Here is a 13,827-nt window from a genome sequence, read left to right as displayed (position 1 = left end):
ATGTGTGTGTGTGTATATATATATATATATATACACACCAAACAATCAATCTACCTACCCACCCTATCCTATCCACCTGTCATTACCAGAAATAAAAGGTATAATCTGGATATTTCCTATTTCTAAACTTCTCTTGCTTTCCGTGCATGCATTAAGGTAATATGGCAACCATGTCCTCAACTTCCCTGAAATGTTAACTCTTTGTGAATAACTTAGTTCATAAGATGATTAAATCTTTTTGTACATAGGTCCTGATTCAACAATGCGCTCCTGTGAGGCAAAGCATGTTAGCATATGTAGTCCTATTGACCCTCATTGGATTTAAGGGGGTGCTACAGGTTCAATATGTGCTTAGCTGAATTGGGGCCCTATAGACTGGGGGTGTATGAGATGGGCAGGATTAGAAAGGTTTTTCTCTTTGATCTCTGTACAAGTCCAGAGCCTGGATTAAGGTACATAATGTGTAATTCTTCGAGTGCTTATTCATGTCAATTCCAAGCAGGTGTGTGTGTGCTGCGTGCACGACAGCCGGAAGATTTTTCCCCTAGCAGTATCTATAGGGTCGGTCTGGGTGCCCCCTGGAGTCGTGCCTTCATGGCGCCCAATATAGGGCCCTGCTGACCTGACCCTGCTCGGTTTCTTTTTACCGCCAGTGACAGCTATATGGAACTTCCCTCACTCTTGCATCTGCAAGTGCCTTTAGCAATGTCCCACTGTCATTTGTACATAGTTAGATTCTTAGTAGTATTAGTGGTGTTAGTAGGTTCTCTAAGTTTCCGTTGCGGGGGTCTCCCCCCTGTTTTGTTCCCCTACACCAGGGCATGCCTTGGTCGCCGGGGTTCAAATCGTGTGAAGTCTGCAGTAAATTGATGCCAAAGAGTGAGCCACACACTTCTTGTTTTGAAGTGCCTTGGGGAGAGTCACCAAAAGGACAAATGCCGCATTTGTAAGGAGTTTCGACTGAGGACCCTTAAGGATCATGAGCAGAGACTCAGAATTCTCCTCATGGAGGCAGCCCTCCATCCACAGTCCAACCTCGGGTTGGCGGAGCCTCTGTGCGCAGCGCACCAGCTCCAAGAAAGGAGGCTAAGGACTCCTGGCACCGGCACGGTGCTGAACATAAGACTTCTGGCAGGCGCCGATCCTCATCCCTGGTGCCCCAGAAGAAAAAGAGGTGGGAGAGGGGGTGCTCTTCCTCTCCTAAGCTTAAGGAGCCAGTGGCAGGGAGGCCTCAGTCCATTGAGCCTACTTCGGGTCCGCAGCCTTCCAGGGGCTCATCAACTCCTGCCCTTAAAGGGTCCAGTCGAGTCTGGCCCACTACCGTTCTCTGGACCTTCATGGCCGGGACATTCAACTCCCCTCCACTCTGGAGACTTTTGAGACAGCTCAGGACCTTATTCGTCTGATGGTACCACCTTCTGCAAGGAGGGACGAGGCACCGGTGATAACCCAGCCACCTATCCCATCTCGGGGCAAGCTGGCGATGATGTCACACCACTCCCCATCTCCGTTGCACCATTCCCCGGTGCCAGCCGCCCATGTGGGGGGACTGCACCAATCCCCAGAGGCCCAGCACTGCTCATCGGCACCACCCAGTACTGCTCCTCCATGGTCTTCCTTTTCCGAGACCTCAGGGTCTGAGGCGGAGTCCCATCGTTCAGATAGGTCCAGCAGCAGGCGGTCTAGATCTCAGCGACACCGCCGGCCTCCTCCGGCGCCATTGCCACCTCAATGGCAACCACCAACTCAGTGGCCCTTTTGGACTCCCTGGGCCTATCATCAAGCCCAGGGTCAGAGCCAGGTGTTGCGATCCAGGTTGGCGTTGGTTGTGTTGGCATCCTTCGCTCCCTCGCAGCAGCTGGCATCAGAGACAACGCTGATATCTCCACCTGCCGCTCAGGCGACCATCTGGGCACCGACCTCTGCGACACCGGAGATGCAGGAGCCCAACGAACAACGTGACCCTCTTGGTACCGAGGGCAGTGACCTAGGCCATGTGCCGGTGCTCTCGTCCTTCCCCAGATAAGGCCGTTGCGGACGCTTCAACGGCCCTGACCTTGGAGGGTAGCAGGGTCCTGCAACAGTTGTTGCGTAGGGTGGCCCAGAACCTGGGTCCTCACGTATTGTGCTGCCACTCATCAAAACTATAAATGAGACCACAAAAGCTTTGTGGCAGACTCCAGCCTCTTTGCCCCCTACAGAGAAGAGGAATGAGAGACACCATTTCATCCCCTTAAAAGGATACGTGCATCTCTATACTCATCCTACACCTTTCTCTTTGGTGGTGGATGCTGCAAACGAAAGGGAGCATCAGGAGTTTCAGGGACCCTCCCCTAAAAATCGGGAAGCGAAAAAGGTGGACTTGTTTGGGAGAAAAGTCTACTCCACCAGTGGTTTGCAGCTCCACATTTCAAACCAGCAGGCCATCATTAGTAGGTACTCCTTTAACACCTGGGGAACGATGGCCAAGTTCGCCTAGCTGTTACCACCAGACTCCCACTCCAAATTTAATGCCTTGGTGAAGAAAGGCAAACTCATTTCTAGGGCCTGCTTTCAGGCAGCTCTTGACGATGCTGACACGGCTGCCCGAACCATGGCTATGAGGGTGACCATGAGAAGCTCCTCTTGGCTCCAGGTCTCTGGACTCCCTCACAAAGTCCAACAGACCATTCAAGACCTACCCTTTGAAGGTCAGGCCCTATTCTCTGAAAAGACAGACAGAAGACTGCACAGTTTAAAAGATTCAAGGGCCACCCTCAAGTCCCTGGGCATACACACTCCCGCTACACAGCACAGGCACTTCAGACCATAGCCTCCTCCGTGGTTCTACCAACAATCGACAGGATGGTTCCCAGAAGAGGAATAGGGGCGGTAGGAAGACACCGCACCCATCCTCAGGCCAGAGCTCTGGCCAACCCAAGGCACCTTCCGGCCCCAAGCCAGCCTTTTGAAGGTGCGGTCGAGGATGGTGTACCAGAACAAGAACTGGATCTACCCCGCCTTACCTTTTCCCCCCGACTGTCCCCTTTCTACTGTGCATGGTCCTGTATTATTTCGGACTGCTGGGTGCTCTGCATGGTAGAGAGGGGATACTCTATCCAATTTTGTGCCCTCCCACCCTTCCACCCCCTTTCCCTGTCCCTCTTTAGGGACCTCTCTCACAAGCAACAACATATACAGGAGGTGCACTCACTTCTTTCGCTGGGGCAGTGGAAGAGGTTCCTCAGGAGCAGAAGGGCAAGGGTTTCTATTCCTGGTATTTCCTAATACTGAAAGCCAGAGAAGGGCTCAGGCCTGTCCTAGACCTGTGAGAACTCAACAAGTTCATGAAGAAACACAAGTTCTGCCTGGTCTCTTTGGCCTCCGTCATCCCTTCACTGGATCCAGGAGACTGGTATGCTGTCCTCGACTTGAAGGACATGTACTTTCACATAGCAATAATTCGGTCCCACAGAAAATACCTCAGGTTTGTGGTGAACAACACCCACTACCAGTTCACAGTCCTCCCATTCAGTCTGTCAGCTGCACCTCAGTTGTCCACCAAGTGCATGCCTGTTGAGGCTGCGTTCCTGCACAGGCAGCAGGTACAAGTGTTCCCATACCTCGATGATGGGCTCATCAAGGGCTGCTCCAGAGCTCAAATGGAGGCACAAGTCGACTTCATAGGAACGATGTTGGATGAACTGGGCCTCCTTCTGAACGAGGGGAAGTCAACACTGTCCCCAGTTCAGAGGATAGAGTTTATAGGGGCAGTACTGGACTCAACAAGAGCCAGGGCATACCTCCCGGAAGCAAGGTTTCTGTCCCTTGACAACATCATATGAGGTCTTAGGCAGTTCCCCACCACCCATAGCAAGGAATTGCCTGAAACTCCTGAGACACATGGCTGCTTGTACCTACGTAGTACAGCATGCCAGACTCAGACTTCGACCTCTTCAGGTGTGGCTAGCGTTAGTATATCGGCCAGTCTGGGACAGCTTGGACAGGATCGTAATCCTGCCTTGCACAGTACTCAACTCCCTCCTGTGGTGGCTTGACCCACAGATAGTATGTGCAGGGGTCCCCTTCATTATCCTCCAGCCATCTGTCTCGCTGGTGACGGATGTGTCAGCCTTGGGCTGGGGAGCACATCTGGGAGAGCTCAGAACACAAGGCCTCCAGTCTCAGGTGGAACTTGTTCTCCACATCAATGTCAGAGAGCTGAGAGCAGTGCACCTGGCATGCCAGTCTTTCTGAGCCCATTTGACAGGGAGACGTGTATCAATTATGACAGACCACACCACAGCGATGTTTTATATGAGCAAACGGGTGTGCATGCTCCTGTGACAGGAAGCCCTTATGTTGTGGGACTTCTGTGTAGAACATTTGATACATCTACAAGCATCGTACCTCCCTGGAGTACAGACCGAGTTGGTGGATATCTCAGCAGGTTGTTCCACGGCCACAAGTGGCCCCTTTCCCTGGACATTGCAAACTCAATTTTCCATCAGTGGGGTTTTCCCCAGATAGACCTGTTCACCACGCGATGCAACAGGAAGTGCCAGCAGTTCTGTTCCTCCCTAAATCACAGCCCAGGCTCCATCGTAGATGTGTTGCTCCTCCCGTGGGGAGCATAGGCACTGACTCCATGGGTGCTCTGGGGCTAGAGCAATCACGGGGAAAAATTGGTGGTTGCTCTGCACCCACCGGCAGCTCCTCGACCCGCCCCAGCTCACCTCCGCCTCCACGCTGCCTCCCTTGAACGCGCCGCCACGTCCTGCTTCTCCCCACTCCCTCCCAGCGCTTGCGCCGCAAAACAGCTGTTTTGTGCAGCAAACGCTGGGAGGGAGGGGGGAGGAGGAGGAACACAGTGCACTCGGGAAGAGGTGGGGCCAGGGCGGGGATTTGGGGAGGGTCCAATAGGGGCAGGGAGGGGGTGGAGTCGGGCAGGGGCCAAGGGCGGGCGCGAGCACCCACTGGCGCCAAGGAAAGTTGGCGCCAGTGATGGGGAGGCTATATCCTATATGTGTTTCTGCCTATCCCTCTCGTTCACAAGGTGCTCCTCAAGATACGGAGGGAACAAGCTTCAGTGATTTTTTCATAGCTCCAGCCTGGTGCCGCCAGCACTGGTACATATCATTCCTGGAAATGTCCGTGGAATCTTCAGTCACCTTGCCACTCGTCTCGGACTTACTAACTCAAGATCGCAGCCGTCTTCAACACCTGAACCTCGAGTCACTGCACCTCACTGCGTGGAAGCTCCATGGCTGAACCCGAAGGAGCTCTCTTGCTTGGACCCGGTTAGATATGTCCTCCTTGGCAGTAGGAAGCCTTCCACCAGGGCTACGTACCTTGCCAAGTGGAAGAGATTTTCAGTCTGCTCGGCGCAGCACCATTCGTCTCCAATGCTTGCATCAGTCTAATATAAGTGGCATGATCTCCATCTCAAGCAGCAGGACTGTCCATGTCATCAATAACGGTTCCCTTGGCCGCCATCTCTGCCTTCCGTCCAGGCGCAGAGGGACGGTCAGTCTTCGCCAACCCTATGGTCAGCCATTTCCTCAAAGGTCTCGACAGACTATACCCACAAGTCAGGCAGCCGGTCCCGGCCTGGGACCTCAACCTGGTTCTTTCCAGACTGACGGTGCCACCTTTTGAACCGCTAGCAACGTGCTCCCTGCTCTACCTCTCATACAAGTTGGTGTTTCTGGTGGCAATAACTTCAGCTAGGAGGGTGTCTGAGCTCAAGGCCCTAACATCAGAGCCCCCTTACGCAGTGTTCTACAAGGACAAGGTTTAGCTCTAGCCTCACCCAGCTTTCCTCTCAAAGGTTGTCTCCCAGTTTCACATCAACCAGGACATCTTCCTCCCTGTGTTCTAGCCTAAGGTGTACTCTAGTGGCAGGGAGCAGAGGCTCCACTCATTGGATGTCCGCAGAGCATTAGCCTTTTACATCGAGAGAATAAAGCTGTTCCGAAAGTCCATCCAACTATTCTTGGCTGTGGTGGACAGAATGAAGGGTCTTCCAGTCTTTTCTCAACAAATTTCGTTGTGGATCTTGTCCTGCATCCGAGAGTGCTATAATCTGGCAGGGGTGCCTGCCCCTCCGATCACTGCGCACTCCACCAGGGTGCAGACCTCTTCAACGACTTTCCTGGCTCAGGTGCCTACCCAGGAAATATGCAGGGCAGCGACATGGTCCTCCATACATACTTTCACCACACCTTATGCAATTACCCAGCAGGTCAGAGATGGCATGGCTTTTGGTAGAGCAGTACTCCAATTAGTGGACAACTCTGACCCCCATTCCTGAACTTGGGCTTGTGATTCACCCGACTGGAATTGACATGAACAAGCACTCGAAGAAAAAACGGTTACTCACCTTCCCGTAACTGTTGTTCTTCGAGATGTGTTGTTCATGTCCATTCCAATACCCACCCTCCTACCCTTCTGCCGGAGTACCCAGCAAGAAGCAACTTGAGGGGGGGTTGGGTCGGCAGGGGCCCTATATTGGGTGACATGAAGGCGCGACTCCAGGGGGCACCCAGGCCGACCCTATGAATACTGTTAGGGGAAAAATCTTCTGGCTGTTATGCACACAGTGCATGCACACCTGATTAGAACGGACATGAACAACACATCTTGAAGAGCAACAGTTACGAGAAGGTGAGTAACCGTTTTATATAAACTGCTCTCACTGTGTTTTCCTGTTTTGTATTATTTAGCTTGGCTAATCTTGAAGAATTTATAAAGAATGCTGATAGAGGTTTGAACAAAGAGGTTGAAAAAGGAGATTATGATGGTTTGGTGGAGATTATGGGTCATCTTATGGCTGTTAAAGAAAGACAGACCAGCACGGATGAGATGTTTGAGCCCCTGAAGCAAACAATTGAGCTACTGAAGATATATGAGCAAGAACTTACAGATGAGGTGTATAAGCAATTAGAGGTTGGTGAAAACTTATGACCAATACACAAAACTGCAAAATATTAGACACCTAAAAAGAAAGTGATCAGTGTATATTAGCGAATGTTAAGTACCCGGGTTTAGTAATCAGTAGGCCTCAGTGGGCAGATTATTTTGATAGCCAAGTGGCAGAACATCTGTTGTGGATGTGCCATCGCAGCTCCCTAGATAAAGCTACATCAAGATTGTCACTTACAGCAGAGATTTAGCCTGTTGTTAAGTGTGAACGATGCAGTGCCCCTCCCCAGATGGATAGCACTCGCTGCATAAGAACAGAACACATGTTCAGGTAGATCTGTTAATTACTTTATGGAGTTAATTTTAATAGGTCCATTAAGCAGGTTTTTTGGTGAGTGCTGTAATGAGAGGGCATTAGTGCTTGGATGCAACCCCATGCTCTGAGTGTCCCTAAGCCTCTGACTGGCAGATGCTGGGACTGGACAACAGGGGCTAGATCACTCAGTAATTGCCCTGGTCTGTTCATTTCCTCTGAAGCATCTGGCATTGGCCACCATTGGAAGACAAGGTACTGGGCTGGATGGACCATTGGTCTGACCCAGTATGGCAATTCTTATGTTCTTGTTACAAAGGGTAGTCCCTTGTTTAGGGCACTAGCCTAAGACTCAGAAGACTGGCATTTAATTCCTACCTCTGCTGCACGATTCCTGTGTGACCTTGTGCAAACCACCTTGGCATTAGGCAGCAGGTGCTTTTGAAAAATCTCACTAGGCACGGAGCTGCATCTTTTAGTGCCTGAATACCTTTAAAAGTCTGGCCCTTAGTATCTGGGCCTCAGTTCCCTCCGTGTCGTCCTTCCAAACCTCACAGGGGTGTTGTGAGGTGAAGTACATTGAGGTGTGAGGTGCTCAGTTACCAGGTTAACAGGGGCCTGAGAAATCTTTTAGATCCTGTTAAAATGGAAAAATACAAAATGAGAGGCTTATTACAAAGTCCAATTATTAAATATTCCTGGGGCCCCGGTGCAGGTTTCTAGGGCTAAAGGTGATCTTCCTCACAAAGTGACTCTCTTGTAGATTTGTGGAAGGAGGATTTCAGTTAAGCATTATAGGTGGAGTTTTGTTGGGTGTGACAGTTGCCTTATCTTGGGAATTCCTTGGTTTTTAGTGCTTGTATTCTTATAAGTAAATTTCAGCAACTAAATTTTTTGCAGGGGAGTTGAAACACCAAGGCTGTCCTTAGGAGTAGAACTGGGGAACCATTTTTTTCTGTCCAGCAACTTTTCAGCTCCATGCAGTTGCATAGAGATCCAGTCAGTATCTTTACTTCCACATACAGCAAGAGAAATAGAGGCAAATAAGATCCTTTATATAATGCTCTCTTCTGCTATCTTGAGGAACCTAGATCTTAAGCTGATTGGTGCATGAATAGTCCATACAAATGGATAGAGTCTAACTGAAGGGGAGGACAGACAGCTGTTAAAGTAAGAAGTGGGCCAAAGCTCTGCTTGAATTTTACCTTTTTCTTGCTACTTCCCCCATTGTGGTTTCAGTTGGGAAAGGAAGTAGAAAGAGCAAAGTATCCTCATAAGAGATGGAACTCTTCAAGGATTCTCTCAGAGGTGAAAGTAGGAAGCATTGGGACCGCTGTGGTTGGCAAGCCAGTTGCCAGGAGATTTTCCCCTTTGGAAGGTGTGGGTAACTATCCAAACTGAATGCAACCTCTGACCATGTCGAGTTTCATCCCAGACGTTTTTTTCTCTCCTGGCAAGCACTGGCAACTTTCAGTTACTCTTCTGACCCAAGTGAACAGGCACAAAAACAAGCTGGAAAGTTTCTTTTGTTACAGACTGTGAATGATCTATGAGACAGAACCACTATTCTGAGAGCACTGGTGGGGAAGAGGGGAATTGAGAGATGTGGAGGACTCGGGTCACAACACTGGCTGAGGCTCTGACCGGTGTTTTTTAATGAAAGACAAAGGAAGTCCATTCTCCGGACAAATACACAGCTTACGAAGAACCTGCCTTGTGAAGCTTCTTTTCTTGGCACCTAAATGAAAGTGTCTTAGACTTCAGGGGTTCTGAGCATCCACAACTTCCAGTGATGTTCATGGGAGCTCTGAAAATTGGGCCATTTTTATTTAGATGGTAACATTAAGTACCCAAGTTTGAAAATGTTACCCTAGGAGTCTCTCCAGACAGGTCCTTTGACTATAACCACCTTTCCCTCTTCTGTTCAGAGGGGACGGGACAGCATCTATTATAGAACCATCCAGTCTTCATTTTTAACTAAGTTGAAAAGATCAGCCTACCTGTTGAGCCCATCTTCCTGCTTCCATCCACTCCCAGGGGATGCACAAGAGCCAGCTGGACTTTGAATTGGGATCAGTATTTTTTGTACCCTAGGAGCAAGATTTTTTGTACATCAGCCTTCATGTATCCTAGGAGCAAGATTTAGGGTCACCTTTGTCTGGGCTGTCCACATTTCACAGGATTCTGGTGTGTGTAGAAAACATGGCAGGACATTTCAGGAGGGAAGAGGGTTTACACCTTCATAAGGGGTAAAATCTTCATTTATCTTCAAAGCTTAAAATTCATTCCCTGTTTTACTCCCAGTCATGTGTTTGCCCTTTATATCATGGCAAAAACCTCTTGATTGTGTGAGAGAGAAAATCTGGTATTTTTCCAGCATGGGACTATCCATAAAGAAGTCAGATACATGTTATGTCAAGTGGCACATACTGTCAGCCAACATTTAATTTTTGCTTGCAGGAGCTGCCAGAAAAATGGAACAATATAAAGAAGTTGGCGATAACTGTGAAACAGCAAGTGGCTTCTTTGCAGGCAAATGAAGTGACAGTTATTCGCAAGAACTGTGCAGCATTTGATGTGGAACAGCAGAAATTCAGAGAGAGATTTCGCAAAGAAGCACCATTCAGGTACAGACTAATTACAGCACCACAGAAATAAGAGAGAGAAGGGCTTACTAGATCATTTGTGCTCTGCTAGGCATATTGTCTAACATCCACTTATCTTTCCCAATTGGTCAGAAGGCCAGGTATAATACCTGATATAGCATTTTTCTGGGGTCTCTATGCTGTAGTGGGTAGGGAGTGGATTCAGCGAGAGTAGGGTTAAAATTTTCAAAAGTGCCTAAGTCCCATTTTCAAAAGTGACTTAGGTGCATGGGAGTCTAAGAGTGACCAAAAGTGTCTAAGGTCCAGATTTTTAAAGCTCTTTGGGTGCCTCACTCCCATTGATTTCCCTGGGAGATAAGTCCAGGTTGTAAGTAGTATTCAAGTGCCTAAGTCTCTTTTGAAAGTGGGACTTAGGATTTTAAGTGACTTAGGCACTTTTGAAATTTTTGCATTGAGTCTTTTATGTGTCTAATTATAAGCACCCTAAAATGGCCAAACCCTTCTCTCAGTCCCATGATTCCAGGATTGTGCATAGACAATAACCCAGGACAAAGTACCATTCCATGCATCCCCAGGACACAGAGTCCAGGGCTGCCATCAGAGAGTTGAAGGATGGAAGAGCATTCTAGGTACAGACTTGCAAATGATCAGTGTTAAATACCTGGGGTTGCCAGTTTCACCAGCGTAATTTGTTTATTACAATGGTTTTGATGTTGTGCTGACACGTCACAACACAGTATTGTCATGCTATGTCAGAGTATCATAGAATCATAGAAATGTATGGTTGAAAGGGACCTTGAGAGGTCATCTAGTCCGTTCCCTTCATTGAGGCAGGACCACCAAAGGCTCTGAAGCAAAATAAACTGTCATGGGATAAGAGGGAAGGTCTTCTCATGGATCAGTAACTGGTTAAAAGATGGGAGACAAAGGGCAGGAATAAATGGTCTGTTTTCAGAATGGAGTGAATTAAACAGTGGGGTCCCTCCAAGGATCTGTATTGAGACCTGTGCTGTTCAACATATTCATAAATGATGTGGAAAAGGGAGTGAACAGTGAAGTGCAAAGTTTGCAGATGATACAAAATTATTCAAGATAGTTAAGTCCAAAGCTGACTGTGGAGAGTTAAGAGTCTGTTTTCCAAGTTGAACAGTCCCAGTCTTTTTAATCTCCCCATACACAGAAGCTGTTCCACACCCCTCATCATTTTTGTTGCCCGTCTCCAATTCTAATATATCTTTTTGAGATGGGACAGCCAGAACTGCACGCAGTATTCAAGGTGTGGGTGTACCATGGATTTATATAATGGCATTATGTTTTCTGTCTTATTATCTATCCCTTTCCTACTGGTTCATAACATTTTGTTACCTTTTCTGACTGCTGCTGCACACTGAACAGATGTTTTCAGAGAACTATCCATGATGACTACAAGATCTTTTTCTTGAGTGATAACAGCCAATTTAGACCCCATCATTTTGTTTGTATTGTTGAGATTATTTTTTTCCAATGTGCATTACTTTGCATTTATCAACATTGAATTTCATCTCCCATTTTCTTGCCTCATCACCCAGTTTTGAGAGATCCCTTTGCAGCTCTTCAAAGTCAGCTTTGACTTAATTATTTTGAGTATTTTTGTATCATCTGCAAACTTTGCTATCTCACTGTGTACCCCTTTTTCCAGATCATTTATGAATATATTGAACAGCACTGGTCCCAGTACAGGTCCTTGGGGGACCCCATTATTTACCTCTCTCTGCTGTGGAAACTGCCCACTTATTCCTATCCTTTCTTTCCTATCTTTTAACCAGTTACTGATCCATGCGAGGATCTTCCCTCTTGTCCCATGACTGACTCCTTACTTTGCTTAAGAACCTTCGGTGAGGGACTTTGTCAAAGGCTTTCTGAAAGTCCAAGTACACTGTATCAACTGGATCTACCTTTTTCACATGTTTGTTGACACCCTCAAACAATTCTAATAGATTGTGAGGCATGATTTACCTTTACAGAAGTTGTATTGACTCTTCCCCAACATATTGTGTCTGATAATTCCGTTCTTTACTATAGTTACAACCAGCTTGCCTGGTATTGAAGTTAGGCTTATAGACCTGTAATTGCCAGGATTGCCTCTGGAGTCTTTCTAAAAAACTTGGCGTGACATTAGCTATCCACCAGTCATCTGGTACAGAGTCTGATTTTAGTGATAGTTACAATGATATGGAAAAAGTGGATGCAGAAGTGTTATTTACCCTTTCCCATAATATGAAGAATGGGTCACCTAATGATATTAATAGGTAGCAAGTTTAATACAAACAAGGAAATACTTTTTCACACAACATACAATTAACCTGTGAAGCTCATTGCCATGGGATGTTGCGAAGGCCAAAAGTATAACTGGGTTCAAAAAAGAATTTGACAAGTTCACAGAGGATGTGTTCATCGATGGCTGTTGGCCAAGATGGTCAGTGATGCAACATTATGCTTGAAGCGAACCTCAACCTCTGACTTACAGAAGCCAGGAAGGTAAGACAGAGGTGAGTATCTTCAAAATTGCCCTGTTCTGTATACTCCTCCTGAAGCTCTGGTACTGACCACTGTTGGAGACAGGGTACTGGGCTAGATGGACCATTGGTCTGACCCAATATGGCCGTTCTTATGACCCGGTATACCTAGACCATCCTTGACAGGTGTTTGTCTCACCTATTCTTAAAAAACCTCTAGTGATGGGGATTCCACAACCTCCCTTGGTAACCTATTCAAAAACATAACTATCCTTAGAATTGGAAAGTTTTACCTAATATCTATCCTAAATCTTCCTTGCTGCACAAATTCAGCTGATTACTTCTTGTCTTACCTTCAGTGGACAGAGAGCTCTCTGTCCTCTGTATAACAGCCCTTAACATATGTGAAAGCTGTTATTAGGTCCCCTTTCAGTCTTCTTTTCTCAAGACTAAATATGCCCAGTTTCTTAATCTTTCCTCATGGGTCAGGGTTTCTAAATCTTTTATTATTTTTATTGCTCTCTGTGCTCTCTCCAATTTGTCAATATTGTTGTTAAAGTGTGGTGCCCCAAACTGGACACAACACTCCATTGGGGCTTCACTAGAGCGGGACATTTACCTTCCATAAGACACACTCTGATTAATACACCTGTCACATTTTGAGGAGCAATCAAGACTAGGCAGGATCACCACTGCCCTGTAACCCCGGGTGCCTCACAATGCTTTACCATTGTAGCTCCCAACCTGGGCTGCTCACAAACAGCCTACCAGCATGCAAGTCACACCCTGAATGTCTGTGTATAGCCACAGTCGTGGTCCAGCAACTCTGGCCTCAGCAGCCTATCAGCAACACCAGCCACACTCTGGCTGCCACCAGCCTGGGTTACTACTTGCAGGATGATCCCAACACACTCCCAGTGCCAAATGTTTGTGTTCTGCACTGTCAATCCCTCTCCTGGGCATTTCACATATTAAAAGTCTGTTGCCCCTGTAAGGGTTTGATATTCAACAGTTTTCTACTTTAAATCCTCTCCCTTGGCATTACCAAGCAGTTCAGTTTAAATACAGCACTGAGTTAGCTTTGATTAAAAAATAAAACAAGTTTATTTAATGACAAAGAGAGAGATTTGAAGTGCATATAAGTACAAGGTATTACAGGTAGAAATGGGTACAAGAGAAATAAAGATAAAACACTTTCTAGTTGCTAAAATGTAACCAGCTAGTCTTGCTTCAAGGTCAAATCCTTACCACAGGATCCCAGCAACATTGCTGCCCAAATTCTCAGTCAGGATCCCCCCCAAAAAGTCAAAAGGCTGGTTCCTTTGTTGTCTTAGGTGAAAGAGAGAGAGCCTTGGGTGTTTTTGTCCCTCACTTTTAAAGTCCACTCACCCTTCAAAATGTATATACCTGAGGGTTACCCCTAGATAAAGTTCCTTCCGACGGAGACATGGAGTCTCGTGGTGAAGGAGGTTCCATGTTGTTGCTAAAATGCACATTGATCTGTTCCTGC

General features: G+C 47.3%; 1 protein-coding gene across 1 annotated transcript in view; it reads left to right on the top strand.

Annotated features, from left to right (window-relative positions):
• DNAH9 (dynein axonemal heavy chain 9) overlaps positions 1 to 13,827 on the top strand; it is a 398,671-nt gene that overhangs the window by 60,844 nt on the left and 324,000 nt on the right. The window contains exons 18-19 of the mRNA XM_077834481.1: positions 6,705 to 6,927; positions 9,677 to 9,843. Of these exons, the coding sequence (XP_077690607.1) occupies positions 6,705 to 6,927; positions 9,677 to 9,843 (390 nt within the window). The remainder of the gene's footprint in view (positions 1 to 6,704; positions 6,928 to 9,676; positions 9,844 to 13,827) is intronic.

This window comes from Eretmochelys imbricata, chromosome 14 (genome assembly GCF_965152235.1).
Source record: "Eretmochelys imbricata isolate rEreImb1 chromosome 14, rEreImb1.hap1, whole genome shotgun sequence".
NCBI lineage: Eukaryota > Metazoa > Chordata > Testudines > Cheloniidae > Eretmochelys > Eretmochelys imbricata.
Note: the sequence above shows the minus strand (reverse complement) of the source record. Positions and strands in the feature narration are given on the sequence as shown.